The sequence below is a fragment of the Equus przewalskii genome, chromosome 15, assembly GCF_037783145.1.
Source record: "Equus przewalskii isolate Varuska chromosome 15, EquPr2, whole genome shotgun sequence".
NCBI classification, from domain to species: Eukaryota; Metazoa; Chordata; class Mammalia; order Perissodactyla; family Equidae; genus Equus; species Equus przewalskii.
Window position 1 is genome coordinate 77,471,528 of NC_091845.1, and position 13,664 is coordinate 77,485,191.

A 13,664-nucleotide genomic window follows, 5' to 3' on the forward strand; every position below is an offset into this window, starting at 1 on the left:
CGGAGAGGAGTGTTTGGGAAAGACACTAGAAAAGTAGGTTGAGGCCATATTGTGGCAGGATTTAAATGACCAACTGGGTCACTGAGATTTTATTCTGATGATAATGCGGAGCCATGGAACATTCTAAGCAAGAGAGTGCCAGGTGGAAAAGGAGGTAGAGGAAAATTAAACAGGCACGTTAGATTGAAAGGCAGTTAGACCGGGGAGGAGAGACAGGAAGGAACTGAGCACTCAATAATCCAGGGGCAGGGTGATGAGGTTCAGACTCCGCCGGGGCAGGTACCATTCCTCGCTCTTAACCATCCTCTAGCCTTTCTTCTGAGTTCCCTTCCCTTTCTCTTTCAAACAGCCCGGTTCCCACCAGCTGGGTGCATTTTATCCTCATCTGGTACCTGCCTTCTTTCTTTATTAGCCGTCTAGCATGTGGAGCCATCTCTAGTCAGATGTGTGGTCACTTAATACAAACAAAACATGTGTTCTGTATGGTTCAGCTGGGTTTGTTTATTGGCATTTCTGTCTGGCTCACAAAGTTAGCGTGGTCAGATTCACATCCGCCACCACTGCTACTGCTCTGCGCTGGCTGACAGCTCGTAGAGCTTTGCTTTCTTCACTCATTTCCTGGCCTCCAGGACCTCCCATCTCCCCCGGAGTTCAAACTTCACCTCTTCCATAAGGCTCTCCCTCACTGCGTCAGTCCTCAGGAATGTCTCTGTCCCTCACAGCATTTAACACACCATTCGACAGACAGCACACATTAGCATCTAGTCAAATGTGACCCTGTGTCCATATTTATATTTTTACACATTTATGCCAGGAAGAAGGACCTGACCACACACTTCCAAAAAAACTGGCTGTGAAAACCCTGTGTACGGCAGCGGAGCATTGTCTGATACAGCTCCGGAAGGTGAGAGGCGCAAAAGACTGGGCAGGTTCCGCTCTGCTGCGCACAGGGTCATTAGGAGTCAGAATCGACTCCACGGCACTAATAACAAACACATTTAAGCATCCTTGTCTCCTCTGCCAGACTCCTTGAGTTTGGTTGGCCCCTCCAGGCACAGGGCCTGGCATCAGGAGATGAGGGGATGCCGAGGCCCGGTAAGAAGAGACGGGAGGCTCTGAATTCCGAATCTGACACAGCAGGTGTCCACCACTAGGTGGCGGCGGTAATCGGGCATCTCCTTAGGCTCACTGTGCCTCAGTTTTCTCGTCTTCTAAATGGAGATGTTGTCTGCTTTGCTTGAGAAAATATAATAGGAAATCTGACACTGGGCTAGGAAAAGAACAACCCTGGCCTCAAAACACTGTAACCTCCACCTAATAGCAGTGTGCTCTTTACTGGACGCCATTACTCCTACATATAAAAGGAGAAGGTTAAACTAGATCAGAGGTGCTCAGTATGGTCCCCAGGGTTCCTGCGAGCCTTGACCAAGGAGGTCAAAACTGTTTGCATAATTCAGAGCTGTTTCTTTCCACTCTCTCATATGAGTATACAGTGGAGTTTTCCAGAAGTTCCACGATACGTGACGTTACTGTTCTAATAATGACTTGTAATTGGATGATTACTATTATTTTTAAACGAACACGTTTTAAATTTTTCCTCCATTTTAAGTTTTCCTTTAAATTATACATATATATAGGATATATATATATAATATACATAATATATAACATAAAAGTTCTTTAAGGTCCTAAGAATGTTTTAGTGTGAAGGGGTCCTGAGACCAAAAAGTTTGCGAACCACTGAAGCGGATTTCTAGAAGATTCACTCAACAAGTAAGTGCGCCCCCGAGGCCAGGCATTTTTCAGATACCGAGGATAAAGTGGTGATAAAGACGTGGTTCCCGCTCTGATGGGGTTTACCTTTGGGAGGGACGAGACAAACGAATACATTAACAAGATAATTTATGAGAGCGGTGAGTCTCCTGAAGGCTAAAGCAGGACACGTGCTCCTGCGCAGAGTGCGCCCGCTCGCCCGGGAGTGACACTACCCGACGCGACGCGTCGCCTTCACCCGGAGCCGCCGGGCGGCCCGCGACCCTCATCCCTCTGCCCTGCCGGCAGCGCCTGCGCGCGGGGGGCGGGGATGCGCCGGCGCTGCCGTGCGGTGACGTCACTGGGCCGCGCCAGCCAATCGCGGGCAGATCCTGTCGTAGGCCCCGCGGGCCGGCGGGCGGCGCTGTGGGCCGTCGGGCGGCCCCACGGAGCCGCCATAGCCGCCCGCCTCCCGCGACCCAACGTCTTCGCGGCCGGCTCCGCGCCGCCGCCATGGCCGACGTGGAAGACGGCGAGGAACCCTGCACCCTGTCCTCGCACTCGGGGAGCGCAGGCTCCAAGTCGGGAGGCGACAAAATGTTCTCTCTCAAGAAGTGGAACGCGGTGGCCATGTGGAGCTGGGACGTGGAGTGCGATACGTGCGCCATCTGCAGGGTCCAGGTGATGGGTAAGCGCTGCACGCGAGGCCCGGGCCGCGCTGCGGCCTCCGCGGGGCCGGCTCCGGGCGCGGGGGACGGACGAGGCCTCGGAGAGACCCCTCCCTGGAGGAGTGGGGGCGGGGGCGCCGTGTGCCGGCGCGAGGGGACTGGGGCCACGCCCGTGCAGCCGCCGCCTGGGGCCGTGGGGTCGTTCACCAGGCGCCCAGCGCTGGGGGCTGGCGATCTGTAGAGAGCGTTACTGCCCGTTTGGCAGTAAGCAGAGGAATTAAAGAAGGTAATTGGAGGTAGTGATGGGTGTGATCAAGAAAAGAAAACTGGGAGATTTGATGGGAGCTGGGAGGAACCGCTTCGGTTTGTGTGGCCAGCCCCGGCACCCTCTTCTAAAAGCACGCCGCAGAGCGGGCAGGGTGAAGGCCCTGATTCAGCAGGGCACGTTAATGGGTTTGGTCTCAGCAAAGTGATGCTCTGGAGTCATCTTCCACAAAACCACGCCCTCAGCCCGGCTCCTGAGAGGCGCAGGGAGGAAAAGCGTTCCCAGCCATTGCCTTCTTGGATTAGCTGCTGCTCTTCTGCTGGCTTTTAAATCCGGATGATTCAAGACGGGTCAGATGGCACTCGCTCGGCATGAAGAGGGTACAGGGTAGTTCACGAATATTTAAGTTTCGTGGGAATTGAAGAATGGAAGCGCTTTATTCAAAAACGTAAATCTTCGTCCCCTTCCTGGCCTGCCCGCACCATAGGACGTCGTTTCCTGCAGAAGACAGTGCCCTGCTCTGAGTCAGGCCTTTATGGAGAACCCCCTTTTACAAAGAAGTCTTATTTCTTTCTATGATATTTTGAATAGAAATATTGGACTGAGTGAAACCTTTCAGAACAGCTTTATCCCGCTATGTTTTTATATGGTTTCTGTTTTAAGATTTCAGACCACCTTGAAAAAGAGGGGCTGTTTAAATGCAAGTTATGTTTTGAAATGGGGCGTTTAAAATCACGGAGAGAGTATCTTAAATGTCGTTTCTTGAGGGTAGATGAAGAAACCTGACGTTTCTGTAGTGCGAAAACTTTGTCTTGCTCTGCAAAACGAGAGAATTGGAGAAAATAGCTAAAAGAGAATTTCTCTCACTTCTCGAGGGATGAAATTTTAAACCTACCAGAATCGAAAGATTTCTCAATTTATACTCGTTAGTATGCTCTCGGTTTTTATTCATAAAGGCTTGTTTCAAAGAGAATTTACCACAATGGGATTCAAGTAGTTTTTATTTTTTGCTTTTGAAATGGCTTGATTTCAGACATGATGCACTTATTTTGCATATTAGGTTTTAAAAGCATCTTGTTTACTGGCCTGCAGTGCAGCCCCTCATTTCTCCCCTTGAGAGCTAGAATCATAATTTCCAGTATGGGTGGCATTTTTAACTTTTCCAGGCAACTGAATCTTTTGGTCTTTTGCAAGAATGTTTCTTTTTCTCCCCAAAGAAAAATTTTAAAATAGTAAGTGGAAATGCAGAATTTAAAATAATGGTTGAAATTTTGCAACAAATAAACTTTACTGGGATATTTAAAGCAAGTCAAAGTATGAGCTATAAATGCCTCACATTAACTTTCTAATTATAGCAGATATTCTGCTACTGTGGATTAATGTTGCAGACGGACAACAGCTGTACTTTGGGTTCAGGAAAGTATTCTGGACTAGACCTTTGTATTTTGTTTATGAGGTGTGAAAATCCACTTAGTGGTCAGGTGACTGCAGAAGCAAGTTTGTTTTTCAGACTTCCCACCCATCACCCTAGCATCCTTCTAAAAGGTGTTACTGTTACTATACTCCTTAGAAAGTGCTCTTTTAGATATTAGGAATATCCCCCAAAGAAATGTTTTTCTTTTATCTGAAACTTTAGGTATTTCATCCATTTAAGTCAGTTTTTGATAATCCAAATCAAAACTATAAGCACAATTCAGAGATTTGTAGATTCTACAAAAAGAGTCACCTTAATCCCATTTCCTTAATGGTTGAAATTCATCTCATACACCTAAATGATGTATTATGACTTCTTGATCCAAAATTTACCTGTCAGCCCATTCCCATGTGGTTAACTCTCTCTTCCTTGGTTTCCACTCTTCTCCCCTCATTCTGAAAGGAGCAGATGGCACAGTGAGCGAGTGCTGATGAGGAAGAGGGGAATAGGTTTGCTAGTACTGCCAAGTTCTAAAGAGCCAGAGTAACCTTCATGGCTGTATGTTAATTTAAACATTTGACATAACGTTCTGGGGCCCTTGTTTTCCTAATTTGTAAAAGAGGCAGTTGGGATCACAGATGCTCATTCTGTCATTGCACAGAACCAGAGCCATGTCTTCACTGTTAGATCACGATCCTTAGGGTATTCAGTTGTTTGCCGGTCTACCTCCCATTTGCTGGTGAGCCAGGGACCCAGACTTGGTCATTTTGGTGTCTGCAGTGCATAAGTCCTTGCACAAACTGGATACTCAGTAATTGTGGGATTGAAGAAAGCCTCCGGAGGCAGTGGTTGTTTTTAATCTGTACTGGAGAGGCAGTGTGATTTTTAGGATCAGGGCATGCAGAGAGAAGTACTCAAATGCCGCAGCAGCGCCTGGGGTAAGAAGAGAAGCAGACTTCAGCTCCACCGTGGGGCTAGTTTAACCAAAGTATTTTTCTCCAATTTATATTAAAAACTACTTATTTCTGTTGGTTTGAACTTCCTTTTACCCAACTTTGACTCCTTTTCCAGCTAGTGAATGAATCCATTACATTGGTCCCTAAAATGTTCTGTTACCCCCTTCATCAATCCAATGGTAATACAGACTGATTTTTGAAAACTTCTAGCATATCCTTTAGTTTCTCATTCCTAGTATTTACTCTCAAATACTTTATTAAAATACTTTGCCATTGTTGGGTAAATACTTTGGGCTCAGACTTATTTGTAAAGGGAACATTTTCTTAAGGGAAAAAAGAGAACTTAGTATTTAGGAGGGTTTCTTTGTTTAATTTTTATGTAGATTATACAGTCACATAATTCAAAAATTAGGAAAAAATACAATGAAAATTCCTTCCCATTCCATGGCCTCCAAGGTAAACTTTATTATTAATCTTTCTAGAGTTTATGTATGTATAAGCAAATACCAGTATATATGCATGGCTTATTTAAAAGGATGTCTTGAAAATAAACATCAGGACATCTTTTCTTCAGAGCTTGTAATAAAAGGTCGGTAACCCTTGTGAAATGGCCCCAGGTCATAAATAAATTAGTGGAGTGCCTTGTACTTTATTCATTTTTAAACAATGTTCAGATGAGAAATTAATAGTAGGAGTGTTTTCTCTCCATCTCTAGCCATTTAGGCTTTTATTTGACTTTGAAGTATCTAGGTTTTAAAAATTGCATTTAGAGCATCAGAATGAGGATTGCTGTTTGTTTACTTTCAGATGCCTGTCTTAGATGTCAAGCTGAAAACAAACAGGAGGATTGTGTTGGTATGTTGTAATTTCGTTCTCTTGCTTTTTCAACTAAAGGTTTTCTCTCAGTGGGGATGTTTGAATTTGCAATTAAGATTGACTTTATCAATACACAAAAATAAACTGTAAAGCAGTGATCCATTGTTAATATTAAATGTGTTGTTTCTCAGAAAGCCTTAGTGGAATTAATCTTCAAGTCCTTTTATTGCCTGTAATTAAGAAGAATTGTTTATATGTTCCTGACATGGGCACAGTGAACATTTTGATAATCAAAAAAAAATAATAATTCTCTTCTATTAAGAAAATTATAAAATAAAGAATTTGCCAAAACATTATTTAAATTTTGACTGTTATAGGTCAGTTCCATAAGATTTTATTCCAATAAAGCATTTCAGTTTTCAGTACTCTTTTATGATACAGTATATAACTTTTCAACTAAGGTAGAAAAGATTCTAAATCTCCAGATTTTTTTTTTGGAATGTAGTTTGTATATAGAAATCTAATAAATTTTCCTTAGAGTCTGGGACTGCAAAAGTTGTCTTAGGCTAAATCTTTTAAGCAATTCAATAGTTTTTGTCCTAGTTCTTGAGGTCATCACTTCTAGATTGCTATATATAGGTGTTTAAAAGTTTTCCTAGAATAAAAGATTAACTTTGTACTTTGTGTAGTTTACGTACAGCTTCTTAGCAGTTTTGATCAAATCCTGTTTCTTCCACTCGAAACACTTAGAATGATTCCCTCTTGCTTCCTACCCCTACAGCCAGTTTTCATAAGCAGACTTTTTTCTTTTCTCCTTTTTTTCTGTTTCTGTCATCATTCTGTTATAGAGCTCAGCTGGTCAAGCAAAGGACAAATGAAGCTTATGTTTGAGATTGTATTTCAGATTGTGGGTGATTTCCCTTGGTTTAAGATTTTTCTTTCATGCTGTTTGTTTAAAAAATATTAGTTTGGGAATGTGAGGTATAGGCCAGCTTTCTTTGATCACAGAGAGGCCTCTTTTTCCACACAGCCACTTTGAAAATTTTATTCTGTTTGTTACGTGAAGAGTCGCACTGCTTACAGATGACGTAACAGTTCATCACCGCTTCTAGGAAACAAATCAGTGGATGTACAAGTATAATGTATAGAAGCATGTCACCTATTTGTAATAACCTGCTATGAACTGAAAACATTTGAAACTCCTTATATCTCGGTAAATAAAAATCAGGAGGACATTTTTCAATAAAATAAAACCGAAAAGATCTGCAAGATCAGTGCGTGACTGAGAAAGTCTAGGATCTAAGGAAGGCTCAAGCCTTTAACCTCCTAACGTCGGGAAGACAGCATGTGGAGCTATGTAGGAACTGGGGAGCCACCACATCACCCGCAGAATCTAGAACAGTGATGGAGAGTCTCCCAAGCACAGTGCCTTATCTCCCTTCTTAAGTGTAATTTACACATGTAAGTTTCTATTTCTTTGTAGACAGAAAAAATTATTTTGACCAATTAACCATGTTTATTCAGAATTATGAACCATGATTATTATTCATAACACAAAATAAGCTATAATTCTGAGCTCAGTAATTGAAAGTGAAATATGTAACGTCAGATATTCTTGTTTTCTTTCAGTGGTCTGGGGAGAGTGTAATCATTCCTTCCACAACTGCTGCATGTCCCTGTGGGTGAAACAGAACAATCGCTGCCCTCTCTGCCAGCAGGACTGGGTGGTCCAGAGAATTGGCAAATGAGAGTGCTGGAAGGCCTTCTCAGTGTAGCTGTTCGGAGCCCTGTTGGATCTTGTCATCAAGTGCCCTACAAAGGCTAGAACATTCCAGGGGACTGATTCTTGGAATGGGAGGAAATGGATCTGTGGTCCTATGGGACTCATGAAAGGCATGGTTTAGCGTTTTGTCAGTTTTATTTTCAGAAATTGTCTACAATTAAGAAGATAATTTATTAAAGATGGTCTTTCCTACCTCTGTGGTATGTGTCATATACACTGCTTAGAAGTGCTATAAAGGAGGAGAGAGCTACAAATTGAATGACTTTGATCATTTACTTATTGATAGCTGAGGGGCTGTGGAAGCAGTTCCATTCAGAAGAGAATTTTTTGCATGCTTACAGTTGATCAGTTAAAAGAAGAAAATGTTACAGTAACAAATAAAGTGCAGTTTAAAACCCAACTCTTCTCCTTAATTTGTCCTAATATTTATTTTTGGTGAAGAGGGGGTGATTCATTAAATCCTTATTTGATATAATGAGAATTTTAAGGTTGTACCAGTGCACAGGACAGATGAAATTTGACCTTTGGGTGTATGGGCTTTCGATTGTCATTAGGTTATATCATTCTCCACCTTTGACTCCTCAAGAAAACCCAGAATCTGCACTCACCTCACTGTTCAATCGCTGAGTGGTAAAGGACAGAAGTATTTTCAAGTTCTGGTCAGATTATGTTGTAATTTAACTGTTTTAGGTGGAATGCTAATGAGGGGAAAATGTTTACCACTGTAGCGTTAGATCAGAAAGTTTATTTTATCACATGGTGTTTTAATAAATAGTTTATTCTGTTACTTCATTTGAATTGTCATTATTGCAATTTTATGCACAAGCTTAAAATTTAATAAACTAATTTTTCAAGTGAGTGCTTTCATTTCATTTGAAAAAATATTCATATACTCTTGTTTGGTAATAGTAAAATTTAAAGTTTATTACCTAGAAACATATAAGTGTGAGAAAATAATTAAATTTTATCAAACTCATTTACACTTAGTAGAGGTTACCTTGTAATAATTTATGGGCCACGAGTTCGTTTTGAATTTTTCCATAATAGAGGCTGCTGCTACAAATTTTAAAAACTAAAACCTTAAAATCTTGACCATTCCACTTCTGCAATTTCAGTTTGCCAGTATGAATCTTTTTAAATCTCAAGAATGTGGCTAGATAAAAGAATGTTAACAAAACAATAATTAGAATAAAAATTAGAATTGTGTATGCTGTCACATTGCGTACCATTTATTAATCAGATTTCTTTGGAAATTTTTGCTCGTGTATTCTTTCACAGTTGTCTACAGAGAAAATTAATTGCAGTATACAACTGTTTGACCATTTGAATGTGCTTATCGTTGTGCAGTGAACTATTTTGGCAGCTTTTCCTTTGACCTTTTTAAAAAGTTGTATCCATAAAATGCGAGCCAAATATTTGGCTTTGCAGTGAAGAGAGAAACAGTAAGAATGTCGAGTTATTTTAGTCAGTATGACAGTATGTAAATGAAATGTGGAGGACGGTGGTAATACTTTGATTTTCCACACAGCAGAACTGCAGGCCCACCACCTAGCAAAGCTCTGTTTCTGTTGGACACGGGCATTGCGGGCAGAGGAGCAGGAGGGACTGGGACAAAGCAGCTCTGACCCTGCCCGTCCTGGGTGATAGCGCTCCTCTGCCTAGCCGTCTGAAAGTAGTACGTACTGTTTCATCGGAAAGAACACGCTGGGGCCTTTCATTGTGAGTTTCAACGCAAAAGTTCGGAACTGAACAGGTTTTCCTTTCCATTTGACTAAACTGTTGAATTTTATTGTACTAGTGGGTTGGAAACAGACGTTTGTCGCCTTTAGCTATTTAATTTTCCATCTGTACAAGTTGGACAGCTGATAGCCAAGTGAATAAATCTCACCTTATCAAACCCATTACTTCCTTTTTATAAAAATTACATCCTCTTTGCTATCCTGAAGTGAAATTTATAAATATGTTTCCACTCATAGAGTTTAATAATTTAATTGTAATATAAAATAGAGGTAAAAGGAAAGTAATTTATACTTCATTTGTATTTCACTATCTAAATGCTTGGCCATAATTACACCAGAAGACACAATGAAGGGAGCTGATGCGTGTGTGTGTGTGTGTGTGTGTGTGTGTGAGAGAGAGAGAGATCACTATGTGTAGACAGCAACAGTGTAGACTGTTGTGACTCAGAAACATGTATTTCCATTGATAGGACTTTTTTCCCCCCAAAATGGTGGATTGTTCTTAAAAGTTCTGAACAAAAAACGTACAGTCTTTTGGTTTATGTATTAGTTGCATGTTTGGAAACTTACATGGATTTTTAAAGCTGTGCAAAAAAGTATATGTAAGAAAAAGTTAGGTTCTAGGCTCAGATAAACAGGTTTTTCTACAATGTGAATGGATATTCAAAAGTCATGCAGGATGCTGCACTATGTTTCATCGTGTGAGACCATCCCAAATTTTCAAAACATCCCCTTTAGAGGTAGTATTGGTTTCTTTGGGGGCGCTAATCTAGGTGCTTGTCCAGTAGGCAGTTGCCGTGTATACTTTGTTGCAGCAGTCTCCCAGAAACAGCGTAAATGACACACACACAAAATAACTAAAAGGTATAAAAGGTTCAGATTTTTGAGTAGCTGCTAACCTAGAAAGTAGAGTTCATAGAGGCCAGTCACTGTAAACTGTTCTGTAAGCCCTTGTTCAAAAGAATATTTAAAGGAAAAATACTACTTATTTGAATATAAGGAAAATTGGTATTAAAGTACAAATATATATTTAATTTTAAGCTATTTTACGTTGAACGTTTGAATGGAATAAAAAAACGCATGAGAAGTGTTTGCATGAAAGTTCCTATTTTGTCATCTTTATGTCATTCCATTTCTGCCGTGATTCGATTTTGTTCAACAAAGTATGTCTTACAGGAAAAGTTTCTTCTCTACATTTTGATCCTCAGCCTAGTGGCCAACAGCTGAGACTTAGAGCTGCGACACCTGGATTGGAACCACAGCACCGTCATTTGTTGTGTGACCTTGAGCACGTTACTTCACCTCTCCAAAGCTTAGTTTCCTCGTGGACAATGTAGGTAATCATAATAATACCTCACTCACCAGATCTTGTGAGGATTGAAGACGAAGTGGATTAATACCCACGTAAAATTCTCAGAACAGTTTCTAGCACGTGCTAAGCTACTGTTACGATTTCATTTAGTCATTTTTGGAAGCCCCTTTAAATAAAAGTGACACTTTAAAAATAATGTGCTTTTAGTTATGGGGTAAAGCACTCCTAAGTGTACTCAATAAAAATTTCCTAAGAAAAAGCTAATTGTTGTAAACATGTTACATTACTAGTAGCACTGTGAGCTTTTGTGAAGGATGGAAATGAGGCCTGAATGACTTGCCTGTTATATTTTTTCTAATCATTTGGTCAGCATGATTTCCAGATTTTATATTAAAAAAAGGTTTTGTAAATGTTGAGCTCTTGTTTTAATTTTAGGTTTTCCATCTTAGAAATATTTTGTTGGAATCTTGCAGGTATGAATATAGAGGTACATTTTTTAACCACTTGATTTGGGGGATAGCCATATAGTTCAGAAAATTAACCCTTTTTTTACTGCCCTCAATTTTCCCCGCCTTTCAGAGCGGGAGTAAGCTTTACCGTCAACCTGCTGCTTTCTCATCTATGCACTTGATGAACCTGAGTCGGTGATTAGAACACAGCCTGCCTGTCCTAGGTTGGCTGCAAGCACGCTTTCCCTGGGTGCATTTAGCTGCAATTTTGGAGTCACTCAGCCTGACCTGGAATCTTGACTCTCATTTACTACCTGTGTGATCTTGTACAAAATCTTTAACTTCTCTGTGCGTATTTCCTCAACTAAAATGGGAATAACAATATTATCTACCTCAACAGTTGCTATGAATTGCTGCATGTCACTGCCTAGAACAGTGCCTGAAACATAGTAAGCACTCAGTAAATGTCAGCCATTGTTGAGATGACTGCTGCCACTGCTGACCTCTGCCTTAATTAGAGAATGGCTCTTAAGAAGGTGTCTTGTTTGCAGTGATGCTTCTTGTAAGAGTTACGATGTTTGTGTGCACCCACACCTGTGAAGAACTGCCAACGTGAGTTTTTAGGAGAGTGGTTTTCAACCTTTTTTTTAACCACCCCAACGTATCTGAAAAACACGTTCCCATCAGCAGTTGTAGGCCCTCCCACAATGGTTCCCGAAGTGTGTGGTGAACAGGGCTGGGAGGAGAGTGGGAAGCAGCTGCCCAGAGGAAAATCTCAGTTAAAAATTTGGAACTACTTCAATACACACGAAATGTTCTGTGACATTTGCATTTTATCCCAGACTCTAAGGAGCTACCTACTACTTAAATTTATTGGGACTTATATTAAAAAATGCAACTAAATTATTTTGTATCAAAATTTTAGTGTAATAGAATAATCCGAATTCTTGCCAGACTGCCTGGGGTGTGACTTTATAAATCAAAAAAATACATAGTATAGAACAAGTTTTGCATGGTGGGGACAATCGTCAGTAACTCTTCAGTGGTGATTCTTAGCCTTTAGTTGTAAATCAACCTCTGCTGTGCTAACTCCTGCTCTGCCTTTTCTGCTCTTAGGGAAATTATATATTTATAACATTGTACATTTATAATAAAAATATTTATTGCTTGCCTCCTCTATATGAGGCTTTGCCATAATATAGGAAGAGTTTGAATACAAATAAGTTTTGTGTCTTCAGAGGCTGAGGGGTCTGTCAGGGAGCGTTAGACTTAGAGCAGAACTGTGAGCCCTGCTGTAGTGAACCTGCTGAGAGACGCGCAGCGCCCTGGGTAGTAGCAGGGCAGACCGCATCCGCCTGCAGCGTAGACTGTGTGCTACAAGGACCAGTTCCTGTGTGGATTATGAAAACCTATTTCCGTTTTACTTAACCACACATGGTATGTCTGTGCTCCATAGCATATGGAGCTTTCATTTCTTGCTTGAACGGTATAGATCTGTGCTATCTGATAGTATAGCCACTAGCCTCATGTGGCTATTTAAATTTAAATTTTAGCTAATTAAAATAAAATTTTAAATTCAGTCCCTTAGTCATACTAGACACATTTCATTGCTAATAATCACATGTGGATCGTGGCTCCCATATTGGATATCACAGAACAGAACATTTCCATCATTGAAGAAAGTTCTTTTGGACACTGCTGGTGTAGACCATCTGTTGATAAGGTCTGTTCTATCAGAATTTAGGGATCACGGGAGCCTCAGTTATATGAAATTCTGTTTTAAGTGACCTTCCACTATCCCTTTAAAAGATTATCTCTGGAAACTAGAATGTTGAACAGTGAGCCTTCTTTTACAGTTAAATCTTATCCTTGACAAAGTGGATAACACATTTTTAATCTTTTAGCTGGTCAATTCACTGCACCTAGGGAAAAAAATTAACGCAAACATAAAGATCCAAAATTACGTGAAACACCTCAGTATTAAGTATAAAAAAAGGATTGTTGACGCAGTTTCCTGTTCTTTATGTCTTGTAAGAATTTCTTATGTTTTCAAAGTGACAATATTTTAAGCTATATATTTATGTAGCTGCTTTTATGTCCTTGGTAAGTTTATAGCAGTGGCTCTCGACCAGGGGTGATTTTGCGCTGTTGGGGACATTTGGCAATGTCTGGAGATATTTGTGGTTGTCACAACAGAGGATGGGGGTGCTACTAGGATCTAGTGGGTGGAGCCCAGGGATGCTGCTAAACATCCTGCAGTGCACAGGACAGCCCCACAACAAAGAGTTATTGGGCCCAAAATGTAAATAGTGCCAGGTTGAAAACCCTGATTGATAGTAATTATATACATTTTGATAATATTTTTGAGAAGTTAGAATTCCTTATGAGAAATTTGCTGAAATATTGTCAATAATAATAATAAAACTTGTATAACACTATGTGCCAAATTCTCTTCTAAGAGCGTTACGTGTATTAACTCATCTAATCCTCACAGAAATCCTTTTCTATTA

The 13,664-nt window shown here is 40.7% G+C and overlaps 1 protein-coding gene across 2 annotated transcripts; it reads left to right on the forward strand.

The window, feature by feature from the left end:
• The first annotated feature begins 1,988 nt into the window (after positions 1-1,988).
• RNF7 (ring finger protein 7) lies at positions 1,989-8,512 on the forward strand. 2 transcript variants are annotated; one of them, XM_070577579.1, is made up of 3 exons: positions 1,989-2,440; positions 5,863-5,910; positions 7,501-8,512. In XM_070577579.1, exons 1-3 carry the CDS (start codon positions 2,266-2,268, stop codon positions 7,617-7,619), a joined length of 342 nt encoding a protein of 113 aa, XP_070433680.1. In that variant the 5' UTR covers positions 1,989-2,265; the 3' UTR covers positions 7,620-8,512. The 2 variants fall into 2 exon arrangements, with proteins under 2 accessions (XP_070433680.1, XP_070433679.1); XM_070577578.1 differs by having other exon boundaries at positions 2,131-2,433.
• Positions 8,513-13,664: the final 5,152 nt, after the last annotated feature.